The sequence below is a fragment of the Rhipicephalus microplus genome, chromosome 5 (genome assembly GCF_043290135.1).
Source record: "Rhipicephalus microplus isolate Deutch F79 chromosome 5, USDA_Rmic, whole genome shotgun sequence".
Classification (NCBI taxonomy): Eukaryota; Metazoa; Arthropoda; class Arachnida; order Ixodida; family Ixodidae; genus Rhipicephalus; species Rhipicephalus microplus.
In genome coordinates this window covers 40,364,914-40,379,328 of record NC_134704.1, presented here as the reverse complement: position 1 = coordinate 40,379,328, position 14,415 = coordinate 40,364,914, and the positions used below count along the sequence as shown (strand labels likewise).

The 14,415-nt window shown below is 46.6% G+C and overlaps 1 protein-coding gene across 1 annotated transcript; it reads right to left on the bottom strand.

The window, feature by feature from the left end:
* Positions 1-5,226: 5,226 nt before the first annotated feature.
* On the bottom strand, positions 5,227-10,905 carry LOC119174682 (uncharacterized). The gene is made up of 3 exons (XM_037425709.2): positions 10,616-10,905; positions 7,547-8,332; positions 5,227-5,947 (listed from the first exon to the last, which is right to left on the bottom strand). Exons 1-3 carry the CDS (start codon positions 10,653-10,655, stop codon positions 5,427-5,429), a joined length of 1,347 nt encoding a protein of 448 aa, XP_037281606.1. The 5' UTR covers positions 10,656-10,905; the 3' UTR covers positions 5,227-5,426.
* Between the last annotated feature and the right edge of the window lie 3,510 nt (positions 10,906-14,415).

Genomic DNA, 14,415 nt, shown 5'->3' with positions numbered 1-14,415 from the left:
CACCGGAGGTTACGCACTACAACGAGGGACGCACAAGCCACGCCATAAGGAGCTTCGCCCCTAAAAATAGGCAGATCCCACGTACAGTGGGAATCGGTGATATGCGAAGCACGAATGAGAGAGGTTTATATGTCACATTAAAGTCAGCAGAACGTTACGAGGTGGAGGTAAATGATGTCTTACATGACTTCCGTATCATGATTATCATGTTTGGATGTGTCGTTTACCTTCGTCATCTATAACCGTCACGTGATACCGAATTTAGTATATGTGAAGCAAGCGAAACGGCCGCGAGCACGCTATGAGCGTGGTATAATGTCACGTTCTTCACGACACGCGTGTCAAGGTTATCATGTTTGCACCAGTCATATACTTTCGTCATCCATTGACACCACGTAACACCAAAGTTGGTATAGTGGAGCTAGCAAAACAGCCGCGAGTGCATCATGAAGGGCACAATATACTCCGTTGTAGCATTGACGCGCGCACACACTTGGCACAGCGACGCTATAGGTTAGACAATCGCGAGCACGCCAGGCGCGACCGGCACGACCAGCGTCCGTCGGCGCGGCCCGACGGCAACCGGCGCGAAATGCGACATGCTGCATTTCGAGCCGGTGAATTACCCAGACAACACTGCGACTCCCTCTTTTCGCGACGGAGGGACGCCGGACGCGCTGAAAAGCGCATGCGTCAAAGCAACGCAGCACGGCGCGCGCCTGCGAGGATATGGCAGGACCGGGGCCTGGCGTGGCAACGCTGGCGAGACGCGACGAAATGAACGCCGGCGAGCACGCGCACCGTGTCACGACGAAATATATTGGCGCCTTGACGGTGGCATGTAGTAATGTTCACACATGATACGCATTTCATGATTATCATGTTTGCACCATTCACATACCTTCGTCATCCATTTGCGTATACTGTAATACCAAATTTGGTATATGTGACGCTAGCGAAATGGCCGCGAGCGCATCATGAGCGTGGCAGGTAGTCATGTTGTTACATGACACGCATGTCATGATTTTCATGTTAAGGTCTGTCGCTTGTGTTCGCCATGCAATCATGCCATACCACACCAGTTTTGCAACATGCCATGCGAACGAAACCACCGCAAGAGCTGCAGGACCACGAACTGTAAATCATGACATTCATGACATACATGTCATCATTTTGATGTTATGACTAGTCAAATATGTTCGTCATACAGTCATGTTATGCCATACCAAGTTTGGTATCGATACCATTATAGAAACGGCCAGGAGAGCTAAAAGTCATTGGCGGAGTGATAGATAGATAGATAGATAGATAGATAGATAGATAGATAGATAGATAGATAGATAGATAGATAGATAGATAGATAGATAGATAGATAGATAGATAGATACGCTAAACGTCGGTGAAGTTCGCTAAGAAATGTTTCGCATTTAAAAGTAAGAATACATTTAAGGAAGGGAACGCCTTGAAGAATGTGCCGCGTAACAGCAAGCGGTTTCAGGTCTTTGGCGCTGTTTCCTGGCTAATGAGTTTCTCGCGAATGGCATTCGTGTATGAATGACATTGCATTTAGGTGGTTAGCTCGTTCTCACAAAGCAAACGCAGTGTTCTGTATCACTGAACGTGCTTATATGAGAGGTCACCGCTACAGTATTCGCATCGACAATGATTATAATCGTCAGTGAGCAACTTCGACATTTATTAATATTATTATTATTATTTTGTAGTTGAGGTGCTGGTGCATATGCGAGAAGCAGGCATGCATCAATCTTGAAGGCGGTGATTGATCGCCTAAACGAAAAAGCGCATTCTATCCAGGCTGTATGACGCAGAGCCAAAAGTGATGGAGTATGTAAATAAATCTCAGAACGTGCTGGAGCACTCTTAAAACGAAGCGAGTTGCGACGAGCGCCTTTTGCTTTATTATAGACTAAGGGCGTGCACGACTGATATTTTGGACACAGAATAATTGGCCGATATTATAGAACAATATTTCCGACTTTCAACAGCAAATAAAGGGCCACCACGTACGGGATTATTTCGTAAATATGCATTCCGCGATGTCACTCTAAACCCCTTATAAACACCCGACTAGGCGTGCTCTGTTGCATGAATTTACATATTTGGCGAACGCCCCATCTCGGCACAAGACAGTTCGGCAAAGACGCGCCAGCTCGCGATTCTTACGAGCTTCGGGGTTTCAATAAACAGCGCCTCAGCGAGAAGCGCAGCCGTTTTCAACGGCCGAACTTATTCGGCTTCCTTGCAATATAGGAACAGATGGCTGAGAAACAGTGTATTGAAGCACGTAGAAGAGAGAGAAAAAAGTAAGAAGATAAAGAGACTCGTCTTTACAAGGAGCCACGCATCGGCTGTTGCTTGTTCCTTAATAATGCGCCAGAAGCTATTTCGTAGTTCTTTTTTGTTAGCACATAATATTACTTATCAAAAGCTTATCGTAGCAATGCGTACTTACAAACAAGCTGAATGAGCGTTAGATGTCTGTTTTCTACTATGATAAAGTCCAACGAAGTGAAGGAGACGGACAATATAGAGGAAAAAATAAGAAGGTGCAGAGGGTGAGCACAAGATACTGTCAGCGTCAGAAATTGAGAGACGATCAAGACTAGAGAAAAAAAAAAGCTGAATGTTCCCCCTCTTTCGATGGGGAGCCTTGAAATGAGATTTACCACTTATAAAACGCGCTGACAATACGCGATTGCGCAGTTCGACGAAACGCAGCCGCATATTGCACGGACTTCAACGTTTTACCCGACGGTGTCTAAACTGTCGCTTTTGACGCCGACTGTGCATGCGTATAAGTGCATGCGCATATGCTTACGTTGATTGATTGATTATGGATATGTGGGGTTCAACGTCCCAAAACAACCATATTATTATGATAGACGCTGTAGTGAAGGGCTCCGGAAATTTGGACCACCTGGAGTTCTTTAAAGTGCGCCCAAATCTGAGCACACGGGCCTACAAAATTTCCGCCTCCATCAGAAATGGAGCCGCCGCAGCCGGGATTCGAGCCCGCGACCTGCGGGTCAGCAGCCGAGTACCTTAGCCACTAGACCATCGTGGCGGGGCAACGTATACTTCCGTGTATGCATACATTAGTTGTCCCAAAAAGGTTTGGAGCGGGCTCTCGAAATTTCGTTTTTCCAGCTTTCACAGCGACTGTGGTGTGTGTTCCGTCCAGGCCTGACACCCGCAGGTCGCGGGTTCGATTCCCGGCTGCGGCGGCTGCATTCCCGATGGAGGCGGAAATGTTAGAGGCCCGTGTACTCAGATTTGGGTGCACGTTAAAGAACCCCAGGTGGTCAAAATTTCCGGAGCCCTCCACTACGGCGTCTCTCATAATCAAATGGTGGTTTTGGGACGTTAAACCCGACAAATCAATCAATGAATCCAGGCCTGACGCCCCACCCCCCTTTTTTTTGAAACTTTTTTTGTGAGTGCGAGTGATGTCAGGATTTTTCCACTAATAGGCGCATACAAGAATAACTGTAGCACGTGAAAGTAGGCAATACCATCAAATTAAAGTAACAAGCGCAAAAAAAAACCTTCACAACGTTAACTTCGCTTACTACTGCGCGGAGATAATGTCATGGTCATCTTTAGATTTATTGTAAATATGATGTAAACGCGAAGCCCCATTTCGAAGCATCAATTAATTGGAGCTTAAAAATGCAGAAGGCCCTGACTGACCTGACCTTCACACACACACAAAAAAAAAAAATTGCCCGCAGCTTCCCTCGGGGGAACACTGAGGAGGATGCGGACCATATAATTGGTTAACGGGGTGTTAAAGTGCGACTTACTTGGGTCGATGGCTAAATTGGTTAACGTGGTTGTGAAATGGGGTGTTAAATTGCGACTTACTTGGGTCGATGGCTAAATTGGTTAGCGTGGTTGTAGGAGGGGGTGTTAAATGAGTGAACACGTACACACGTATGCGAAAGGGCGGCGCTGGTCGAAGGAACGTCGATCATTGTGTTTGTGGATTCGTTGGAATTCATTTCACCGCGACCTTGGACGTCGACGCGCCGTACAAACCAACCGACGAGCGGCAACTGAGCGAGCGAGCGCCGACCTTGAGTATATATACAGCACGACGGCGCATGCACTGTCAGCTGTTGAATGTTCTCGAAGCGCGACGCCACATGCGCGTCCACTGGAGAATCAGGAGAATTGTAGATGTCGAACGCGGTGTGTAGAGGAGGAAGGGTGCACAGATGGTGGAGGAGTGAAGCGCGCGCGGTGTGTAGAGGAGGAAGGGATGCACAGATGGTGGAAGAGTGGGCGACGGCGCGACGGCGCATGCGCGCGCGTCAGCTGTCGAATGTTCGAGAAGCGGTGCGGACGGCGCACTACAAGGCGCGAGTATAAGATGCTCCGCATCTAAAAAATTTCTTCGTCCGCGCTCAACTTCGTTAAAAAAGCATAAGTTTGTGGTAATAGTTCTTTCAGAATGGGTACTAAAGAGAGCTTTCATAGAAATACGCTTACAAGACAAATGATGATTCAATCGTTAAATAAAGCAGAGACATATTTTGAAAAAAAAAAGACTTCTCAATGTTAATACACGGCTAATGGGGCAAGCTTTAAATCCTTGCGTAACTTCCACGTCATGCCGCTTACAGCGGCGAAGTCTAGCGAGTGCTAGAATGTTGTTCATTGGTTCAACACATGTGCCGCAAACTTCGGAAGGAACGATAAGTCAAGACCAGAGCCTTCACAAGCCGACTTTGTAAAAGAACACCAAAATCAGATATAAATATTGTGAACTCTGTTGCGCTCCGATCAAAAGACTGGAAGCCAAACTAGCGACAATTTTACGTAAGTGCTGCTCACTACTTGCAATCTGCCACCCCTAACGATATGTCCGATTCCAGAATCGGATGAAGTTGTTCTCTTTGAAACAGTTCTACTGTGAATGTTTTTTTTGTGAATATGGGCCAAGTATTGCCGGGTGTAAAATAACGAAAATTTCCGTAGCCTGTTAGCTCACGAACGTCCCATGATTCGAAAGCTCACGAGTACACACGTTTCGGAGAAATTCAGCTCCCAATTTGGCGGGATCCAACATTTCTATTTAATGTCGCTTTGATGAGAGGTCGTGCTACCTTGAAGCTAGGCGGGCCCAAGTTTAGGTTACATTTTCAGAAAGAGTAATTTTTTAAAAATTTGTGCCGACAAACAATTAATGAAAAACTACGCCACCACAGATAATCTTACGATTTATTCCGAACAAGCCGTTCGGGAAACACTGGTAGTTGAGGAAGTGTCCGTGCAAAGGCAATAGTTCGCACATCGTCGCCGCACTTCATCCCAAGTACTTTGATTCGAAACTTGCATCAGCGTTAACGTGTCGCACAAACGAAGAAACAAAAACCGCGATTTATTTCATCCTATAGCGCGTTCTAAAATAAATAAGGTACTAATTGGCTCCTCACAAGGTCGCAGTACTGCTTCCAGTAGTGGCCGTACTTCGTCGAGCACTTTTCCTCATCCCTATAACTTCTGTGCACGAGCAACCCGCAGAGGTAGAGGACGTAACAGTACGGGACGACGCTGGAGCATCCGGAGGGCAGCGCCCAGCACAGCGCAGCGAGAATCTCGAAGACGTAGTTCACGTGACGGCTGAGTGACCAGAACCCCGAAGCCAGAAGCAGGTTGGTTCTTTGTTTTCCCGTCGCGTCTCGGTACGAGGCCTTGATCACCTTCGGTGAAGATCCCCAGATGACGCACTTTCCCTGCGTTGCTCTAACCAACTGCCTCTGGTAGTCGGTCCAATAATTAAGTCCTATCATGACGAGGCCCACCACAAATATGAGCCCGGCCCGTAGAAAACCAGTCTCGGGACTGTGTTCGACCATGTAGATGCTGGTGAGGGGGTACATGAGGCTCAAGAAGCAGATGCATCCCCAGCAGATGTAGTAACCTGCAGAAAGCCAGGAAGTATATTAAGCATGCTTGCTCTCCTTTGCGTGTGTTTACATGCATCCGCGCGTGCGCCATGGAATTTTCTGTGTTATAGACGACCTGAAATGCATCTGCAGCACCGGGTACATAGAGGTTGTCAACGTCATTCATAACATCGCTGTTGCATTAGATCTGTGCTTTGAAATGGTATATGTTCCGTTTTCCAGGGTGCGCTCTACGAAACACCTGAACACGGTAGACAGAGAAAAATTACACCATCTTCCCCTAAAGGGAACTATGTGTAGACGCGAAGCGTGGGCGCTAACGCTCACACTGATGGCAGTGTTGACGCTGGCGCTTATCGCGGTGTTGCGCATGAGGGAAACCTGGGAAGGCGCAAAGCACGCCAGTGGGCGACCGGTGTTTCCTACTGGGACATGTCAATCGCTGCTAATGGGCAACGACAGACAGATGACATCGATTGGACAAAGAGACCCACAGTCCGCTTTCATCAGTTAACGCGCACGCTGTGGATTATGTGCCTTCAAGAAACTCGGAAAATATGCGCCTTCAAGAAACTCGGCCAGAACAAGTGGGCAATGTGGCAAGCTGTTGCCAGCTTCCTCTAAATTTGGCATAGTTTTTTTTTGTGCGCCGTCATTTATGGCCCGAACCGCCGCCCCTCTGGCTCCGCAAAGTGCTCATTCTGTCCACAAAGGCTGCCATGCATAGGTGCATCTACTCAAGATATGAACGGTCAACAGTAACATGTCATGTATTCAATGTCACAGCCGCCACACCAACTCTTGCGAGGTACTGCAAGCCTCGTTCTTGTTACCTGAAGTAATAGACAACCTTTGCTGCATATCGTGCTCATTAACAACTACCAGCCGCTTCACAAGATTTATCGATGTGTGTCCACATGCACGTCCGCGGTCTCTTGTTTATAGCATACAAACAACAGTGACAAGGCGTTTCCGAATCCATAAGTGGAATCGTAGGTGTATTAGAAAACAGTGTGGTACTTTCAAGTAGTCTGTATCGGGGGGTTATTATACTCCGTTAATTTTTAATCATTACAACGTTGACGCGAGCTCACGCAAGCGAGGCCACAGCTCACGACTAGCCGACGCGTATCCGTACAGACGTGCGAACGCGTCCATGTAGGCTTCGTACTCGCAACGAGTCTACGCAGTAATCACAACTTCAGTTATCTAGGCATTCCATTCGCGAACGTCGTGTAGACTCTCGGCACCAAGCCTATCAGCACGCGCGTGTATGTAATTAAGCATTATCATTATAGTTACTTTCTTTTATTAATTTTTTTTATTCACTCTCCTCTCTTGCTACGCAACCTTCGTGATTCCTACTGCTGATGCTGCTGTTACTCCTACTCCTCCACATCCAACTAATACTACTTCTACTACTACTACCTGTTCCACCACTTTTACGATGATGACAATGACGGCGCAGGCTAGACCTGCAAGACATGCAACCTTACTGTGAAAAAATAAGTTGTACTCAACGATACTGTGTCGATACTGTTAACTGTATTCATAGTCAAGCTGACCTGGCGAAGGAAAGAGTCACCGGAGGGTCTTAAACGTCAAATACATACCCGCTCTGTCAACGATGATGTCGATTGTCTGCATGTATCCGTCTTCCCACCAATAAAACTTCGCGATGTACACCGTCTGCAACAAAGCCGTCGTTGCCATGGCCCAATTCCAGCCGGTCGTCTCGACCTGAGCCTTCCAGCAGACCAGCACCAGAAGCTGCCACAGCATCATTCCGAAGCGGCAGTTGGTCCACTGCTTGACGTCCAAGCGCTGTCCTATGCGCGGGTACAGCTCCAGCCCCCAGTAGATGTCAAACACAAAGCTTCCGGTCGTACCATGATCCCCTGGCGAAGGCCACAGTTTGCCCTTGATATATATTAGCAACGTAACGACGTAGCCGATTATCGTAAGGGCAACGGCCACTCCTGGCAGGGTCCGGTAAATGGACCAGCCGCGCGCGTCTTGTACGAGGAGAATGAACACGGCTAGCGCCATGCTGATGACGTAGTACGTAAAACCGGACATTCGGTATACGGGTCGGTGACCCGTTGACGTGGGTGGACCGTAGTATATTTTGCCAGGAAGTACGAGTAAAGAGAGGCCGCTGTACGCGATGAACAAGGCGAGGAACACCCACGTCTGAGGTGTTCCCAATCCGTGCAGTGTCCAGGCGTCGTACCAGAAGGGCTGAAAACCCCGTTCAAACGCTTCTTCCAGAGATGACCCATAGGTGACCACGAAAAATATGACACACACGACCACATGCGGCACGAAGAGGAACAGGAACAGGGGAAGCAACCAGTGCTGGAAGAAGTTGAGCGACGACTTCTCCGTCGGCTGCAGACCTGCGTGAGAAAAAAGAAAGTTACAGCTTACCAGCCGAAAGATTACGTTGAATCCTTCAATAACGTGGACATCAAGAACGAAAGTCTCGCGGCAACGAAGACATCTGGCGTCTCCAGCGAACGCACACTGAGTTCAGAGCACAGCGAAGACATTTGAAAAGGTCTTTTCGCAATAACGAATATTACAGGTAGTGATTCGAAATATTATTTTGAACCCGTGAGCTACTTATAAGATAAGAAGTTCGAAAATAGCAGCACTGATCACGGCACAAGTCGGGCACATACGTTTCCATCAACAAGCATGGGTGTGGTCATTGCTGTTTATATTCGGTCGAACAATGATGATAGCAATAAGACTTTGTTGATTTTTTTTCGCTGAGAACACTTTTGTTTTTGCTAACGCCTCTCTTGGCAACAATCACATCAGCACATGACGTCACACAGACAGATGTTAGATTACCTAGCTGCTCGCTGCCACGCGTATCTCCGTGCACGACGTGCACGACGAAATTTCCCGCGCTTTGCTTACAGGCAGTGTTTGTTCTGCCTTTCGAAAGATGTCGCCTCCGGAAAAACCGGTAATTTTCTGACGTTTCAGGAGAAGTCCAGGATTGTCACCGAAGCTGCCAAAGGCAGAAAAGGATGGATACTGCGGAGGAGTTTGACACTGCGGAGGAGATTAATGACTTCTTTGCATAAATTTTTGCTGGGCGAAGCAATTTGTCTGCGTATTTTTCATTTTTGCGACAACGAAATTCACATGAAAACGAGTAAAAATCACTTGCCCGGCAATTTCGTTAATGAGGGGTTCCACTGTGTTCCAAAAACTGTAAAAAGTGTTATGCGAGACGCAATGATAATTGAAAGCGAAAAATTTTGACTAGGCTGATCTCTCTATCCTGCACCTACAGCACAAAACAAAACCATTTTTGTGTTGCAAAAACTGGGCACCACAACTGGGAATCATATCTCTGAAAACACGCCCAGAAGTAGGCCGTCACAGCCATTGAAATTGCAAAACCAATTAAATGAAACAAGCAACAAACCTTCTTTTAAAAGTTGCAAAGAGAACCACTTGTTGGTGTATGTATCTTAAATTGTAAAACGTATGTCCTCTTCCTGCTCCCTTTATCACTGCTATTTTTGTGTAGTGACTGACTGAATGATTACGCCCGCACCTCACCAAATTATTGAACAATTACTTCATGAAATTATCACTTGATTAGGCGTTCGCTTGATGTAACGATTACTTGAAAATATGAATGTGTGACTGACTGAACGACTGATTGAAAACGTTCGCAACGTACATGTTTGCAGCTCACACGCGATAACAACTTCTAGAAATGAAAGGAAAAGTGAGGTGAAGCAAAGCCTTCAGTCTAACTAATATAAGCATTTCGCTGTATAGCAAGTAAAGTGGGCGCTGCAAGTGTCTTAGATAATCCATTATCATCTCTCTCTCTCTCTCTCTCTCGCACACACACACACACACACACACACACACACACACACACACACACACACACACACACACACACACACACACACACACACACACACACACACACACACACACACACACACACACACACACACACACAAACACACACACACACACACACACACACACACACACACACACACACACACACACACCAGCGTACCTTGTGTTCACTACAGATTAAAGGCCTCTTTTATTTATCTTCACTCAAGAACCTCAGGTGGTCAAGATTCCCAGAGCACTCCACTACAGTGTCTGTCAAAGTAATGTCGCTGTTTTGGGACGTTAAACCCCAGCAATTGTTATTATCAATTATATTGAAGTAACTGTGGCCTAAGCAAGCTGATTTAATTTTGAGCCTGCAAAAAGCGCCCACGCAGTAGTGTACATTAGTAAAACGTCATAAAGGCTGTTTCATGCATATTTCGGAAAATTGTTACCCTTAACGACACCATGATTAGACGTTTTCTAAAGGACGTTCCCTGTGAAGTACAATAAACGTTGTCGTTTGACAGGCTTCAATATTATTAAAGCGTTTACCTTAGAGTTGGTCGGGTCGACTCTGTTACATAAATTTACAACCACGCGACACACTACACGGAGGAAAATATTTACATAAAATCCTGCACCCACAGCAAAAAACGGTCAACTTTTTTTTTTTCGTCCCTTTATACAAGCGCGCTTCTCGGAGACATGGTAGCCTCAAGAGCCTACTGTAGTAAATAATATGAACACGGTAAAAAAAACGAAAAAAAAAAAAAAACTGGCTTCTTCAAACTTACGCGATAGGCGCGGAGACGTGCTTCGCCCGGGTTGCACCATCCTTGCCGCCGACGCCCTCAGACGGCTTCGGGTGCCAAGAGGTAATCCTCGGTCGGCTCTCTGTGGTGGAGGCCAAGTGTGTTCTTCACCACTTAGCGTGAAGTTGTTACTGCGGGTTTGCGCCTTAACATCGACGGCTAACGGAGCGATACAAGCGCCACGAACCGTCGTGCAGCTGGGGCACAGACGGCGATGAGCGAGCGCGGAAACGCGTGCCGAGTGGTTTGTTGACCTTGGCTGCCTTGGCCCTGCCTCGGATGGAGGGGAAAGAAGGTGAAAAGAGAACGAGAGCGGTAAAGAGAGAGAGAGTTCAACCAAGAAATCGCCGCTTGCTCTTGATACGCGCGGTCGCCTCTGATAACTGCTTTCAAGTGGCACAGGGCTCAGCGGCGTCAATGAGTGCACTAGTGCAGGATCGACAGGAGTGAATTTGTGGCAGCTGTTGGTGGCAGTGAAGAACGATGATGCACACCTGAAAGTACTGCACTACAGCGTGAATGATATAGGGACGTTCAGGTGCATGCGGCTCGGGAGTGGCTCGGCAACACTCCGGAAGCTACAACCAACAGACATATAGATCAAGAAAGACACATGGACCTTAATTGTTGTATATTTAACTGTAGTGTAGTAATCAGGACGTAAATTAAACCTTATTGTCGATGGGAATAAACGTTGATGTTGCGTCCACTGTAATTCATTAAAAATGCATGTGTTAATTACTTGATCATTTGTTTGTAGGGTTTAACGTCCCAAAACCACTATTTGATTATGAGAGACGCCGTAGTGGAGGGCTCCGGAAATTTAGACCACCTGGGGTTCTTTAACGTGCACCCATATCTGAGTACATGGGCCCACAACATTTCCGCCTGTGTTAGTTACTTTCCTAGAGTTAATAAGTACAACAATTAATCTACTCATTTGAGCTAGCAGTCTATACAGTCATTTCGTTGTGTCTAACAATGGAACGAACCCTTGGTTTAAAATTCTCCTCTTTCGTTGCCCCCGGAAGATGTTTATTACTAGCAATATTTTTACGTGAGCAACGCTTGCGAGTTGAAGCTACAGAAATGCTCGGGTCAATGCAAGGGCCTTGTCGCACGTAAATACAGGCAGAGTTGCACGCTTGTGGCGTCCGTGAACGTTGCGTTCGTTAAATCATTCGTTTGTTTCTATTTTTCTCTACTTGTGAATCCCCTTCGCACCACAGTCACTGTTGAAATGAGCTTTTCATCTTGCCGGCATAATCAGAAAAAAAAAACAGGAGCGAGCGTAATCATGAAGAGGAAACGCAGTGTGCAAATTAAAAAAAAATGCCCGCAGCTTCCCTCGGGGGAACACTGAGGAGGATGCGGAGCATATAATTGGTTAACGGGGTGTTAAAGTGCGACTTACTTGGGTCGATGGCTAAATTGGTTAACGTGGTTGTGAAATGGGGTGCTAATTGCGACTTACTTGGGTCGATGGCTAAATTGGTTAACGTGGTTGTAGGAGGGGGTGTTAAATGAGTGAACACGTACACACGTATGCGAAAGGGCGGCGCTGGTCGAAGGGACGTCGATCATTGTGTTTGTGGATTCGTTGGAATTCATTTCACCGCGACCTTGGACGTCGACGCGCCGTACAAACCAACCGACGAGCGGCAACTGAGCGAGCGAGCGCCGACCTTGAGTATATATACAGTGCGACGGCGCATGCACTGTCAGCTGTTGAATGTTCTCGAAGCGCGACGCCACATGCGCGTCCACTGGAGAATCAGGAGAATTGTAGATGTCGAACGCGGTGTGTAGAGGAGGAAGGGTGCACAGACGGTGGAGGAGTGAAGCGCGAGCGGTGTGTAGAGGAGGAAGGGATGCACAGATGGTGGAAGAGTGGGCGACGGCGCGACGGCGCATGCGCGCGCGTCAGCTGTCGAATGTTCGAGAAGCGGTGCGGACAGCGCGGACGGCGCACTACAAGGCGCGAGTATAAGATGCTTCCGCATCTAAAAATGAGAAAAACAAGGGCCTGATCTTTGTGGCAACAAAATACAAATTCAATCAGTAAGAAAATAGTTTTGGAACACTGTTAGTGGTTAGTACAAGCGCTTTCTACTCAGTATCACAGTAACCGAAATCCGTGATCAGCCTTGGTGATAAATGCGCCTGAGCTCAGCCCCAGGCCTCACAAATACACCAAAGCGATATGGGCATTACCACAGCTTTGTAGAACACCTCTCTTGAATATCTATCTATCTATCTATCTATCTATCTATCTATCTATCTATCTATCTATCTATCTATCTATCTATCTATCTATCTATCTATCTATCTATCTATCTATCTATCTATCTATCTATCTATCTATCTATCTATCTATCTATCTATCTATCTATCTATCTATCTATCTATCTATCTATCTATCTATCTATCTATCTATCTATCTATCTATCTATCTATCTATCTATCTATCTATCAGCGTTACTTTGTATGCACGCACCGTCGCCTTCTATTCGTGGTGAGCTAGTCAAACGAGCACACATACTGGCGCAATGTTGTTGAAAGTCTTTTCGAAAAAGAATTGGCGTACCCTCAGCAAAAAAAAAAAGAGAGAGAAAGAAAGAAAAGATAGCCCGGGCGCTTTGAGAATCCACTTGCACAAACACATTCCGCTACCTCTCTTTAGCCTAGCAAGAGTGTCACCGACAAGGTATATATAGAAACATAGCACGCGTCGCTTGCTCACATCATTGAACTTCAAGCTTTTGCTTTCGTTTCCGGTCTGAGCACTTTGTCGAAGGGCTTCCTGCTGTTGTTGTCACGCATGTCGAAGTCAGCGAATGTATCGTTTGTTTCTTTTTCGTTTTGGTCATCATCCCAGGCCCACTCCGCTGCTGTAGCCAACCAACGCTTCACGCTTGTAGGAACTCGTGAACCCACTTCTGCAAGTACAGCCAAGATCCTGCACAGGTAATCGATGGACTCACACAGGCGTCCCCGAAGAAAGATGAATCCCCGGGATGCCTGAGTGTGGAATACGACCATTTCTTGTGGCTGCTATGGGCAGGACCAAAACATGTCACTTTAACGGAACCACTCATTCTGTCAGCATAGCATAGGTGTCACAAGCGAGTTCTGTGTTGTCTCATGAGTATAGAGGCTATTGCTTTCTGACACAAGGCCACACTATAATATATATTCGCCATGGACGACCATCAATCAGGCCCGTGCTTCCGAGAACAATACTTAATTTTTCTATCTCCTTTTTTCTTCGAAAAGACACTTCTTTACCTCTCTCGTTAGTACGTTCCTTTGTCATGGCATATGCTATCGTACGTTTTTTTCTGTTGTTTTTTTTCGTTTGACGCGACATTTAGGCCTCGTAAGAGCAGCGCGTACCTGCCAGACAGCCATTCTTCCATTGTGTCTAGCGTCTTCTGTCTTGCACTGTTCTTTTCTTAGTAACGCTCGCGTGAGATAAAAGGAAACACTATAGTTAGCGCTCACTTCTGTGTGCATTGTTACGTAAAGTGAGACGAGGCGTAATTATTTACCAGTGTATTTACACTGATGCATTGATGAAGATGGAGGACAGCGCGCATGGTTGGTTCGTTGGTACCTCAACACCTTGGCGCCACCCACCTAGGGGGATAGGCCATGAATGGGACGGTGCCTTGCTTTATAAATTAATTCACTTCATGCAAGGGAGGGTTGGATTAATTAGGTAATATAGGTAATAATTTAAAGGTGTTAGTTTTCTAAGCAAACAAAAAACTTAGAAAAGG

Coding starts and splice junctions, on each gene's coding strand:
- LOC119174682 (XM_037425709.2), bottom strand. CDS start 10,655: ATGGTGCAACCCGGGCGAAGCACGTCTCCGCGCCTATCGC. Junction 8,333..10,615: donor CACGTCTCCGCGCCTATCGC/GTAAGTTTGAAG, acceptor TTTCTCACGCAG/GTCTGCAGCCGACGGAGAAG. Junction 5,948..7,546: donor CATCATCGTTGACAGAGCGG/GTATGTATTTGA, acceptor GGCTTTCTGCAG/GTTACTACATCTGCTGGGGA.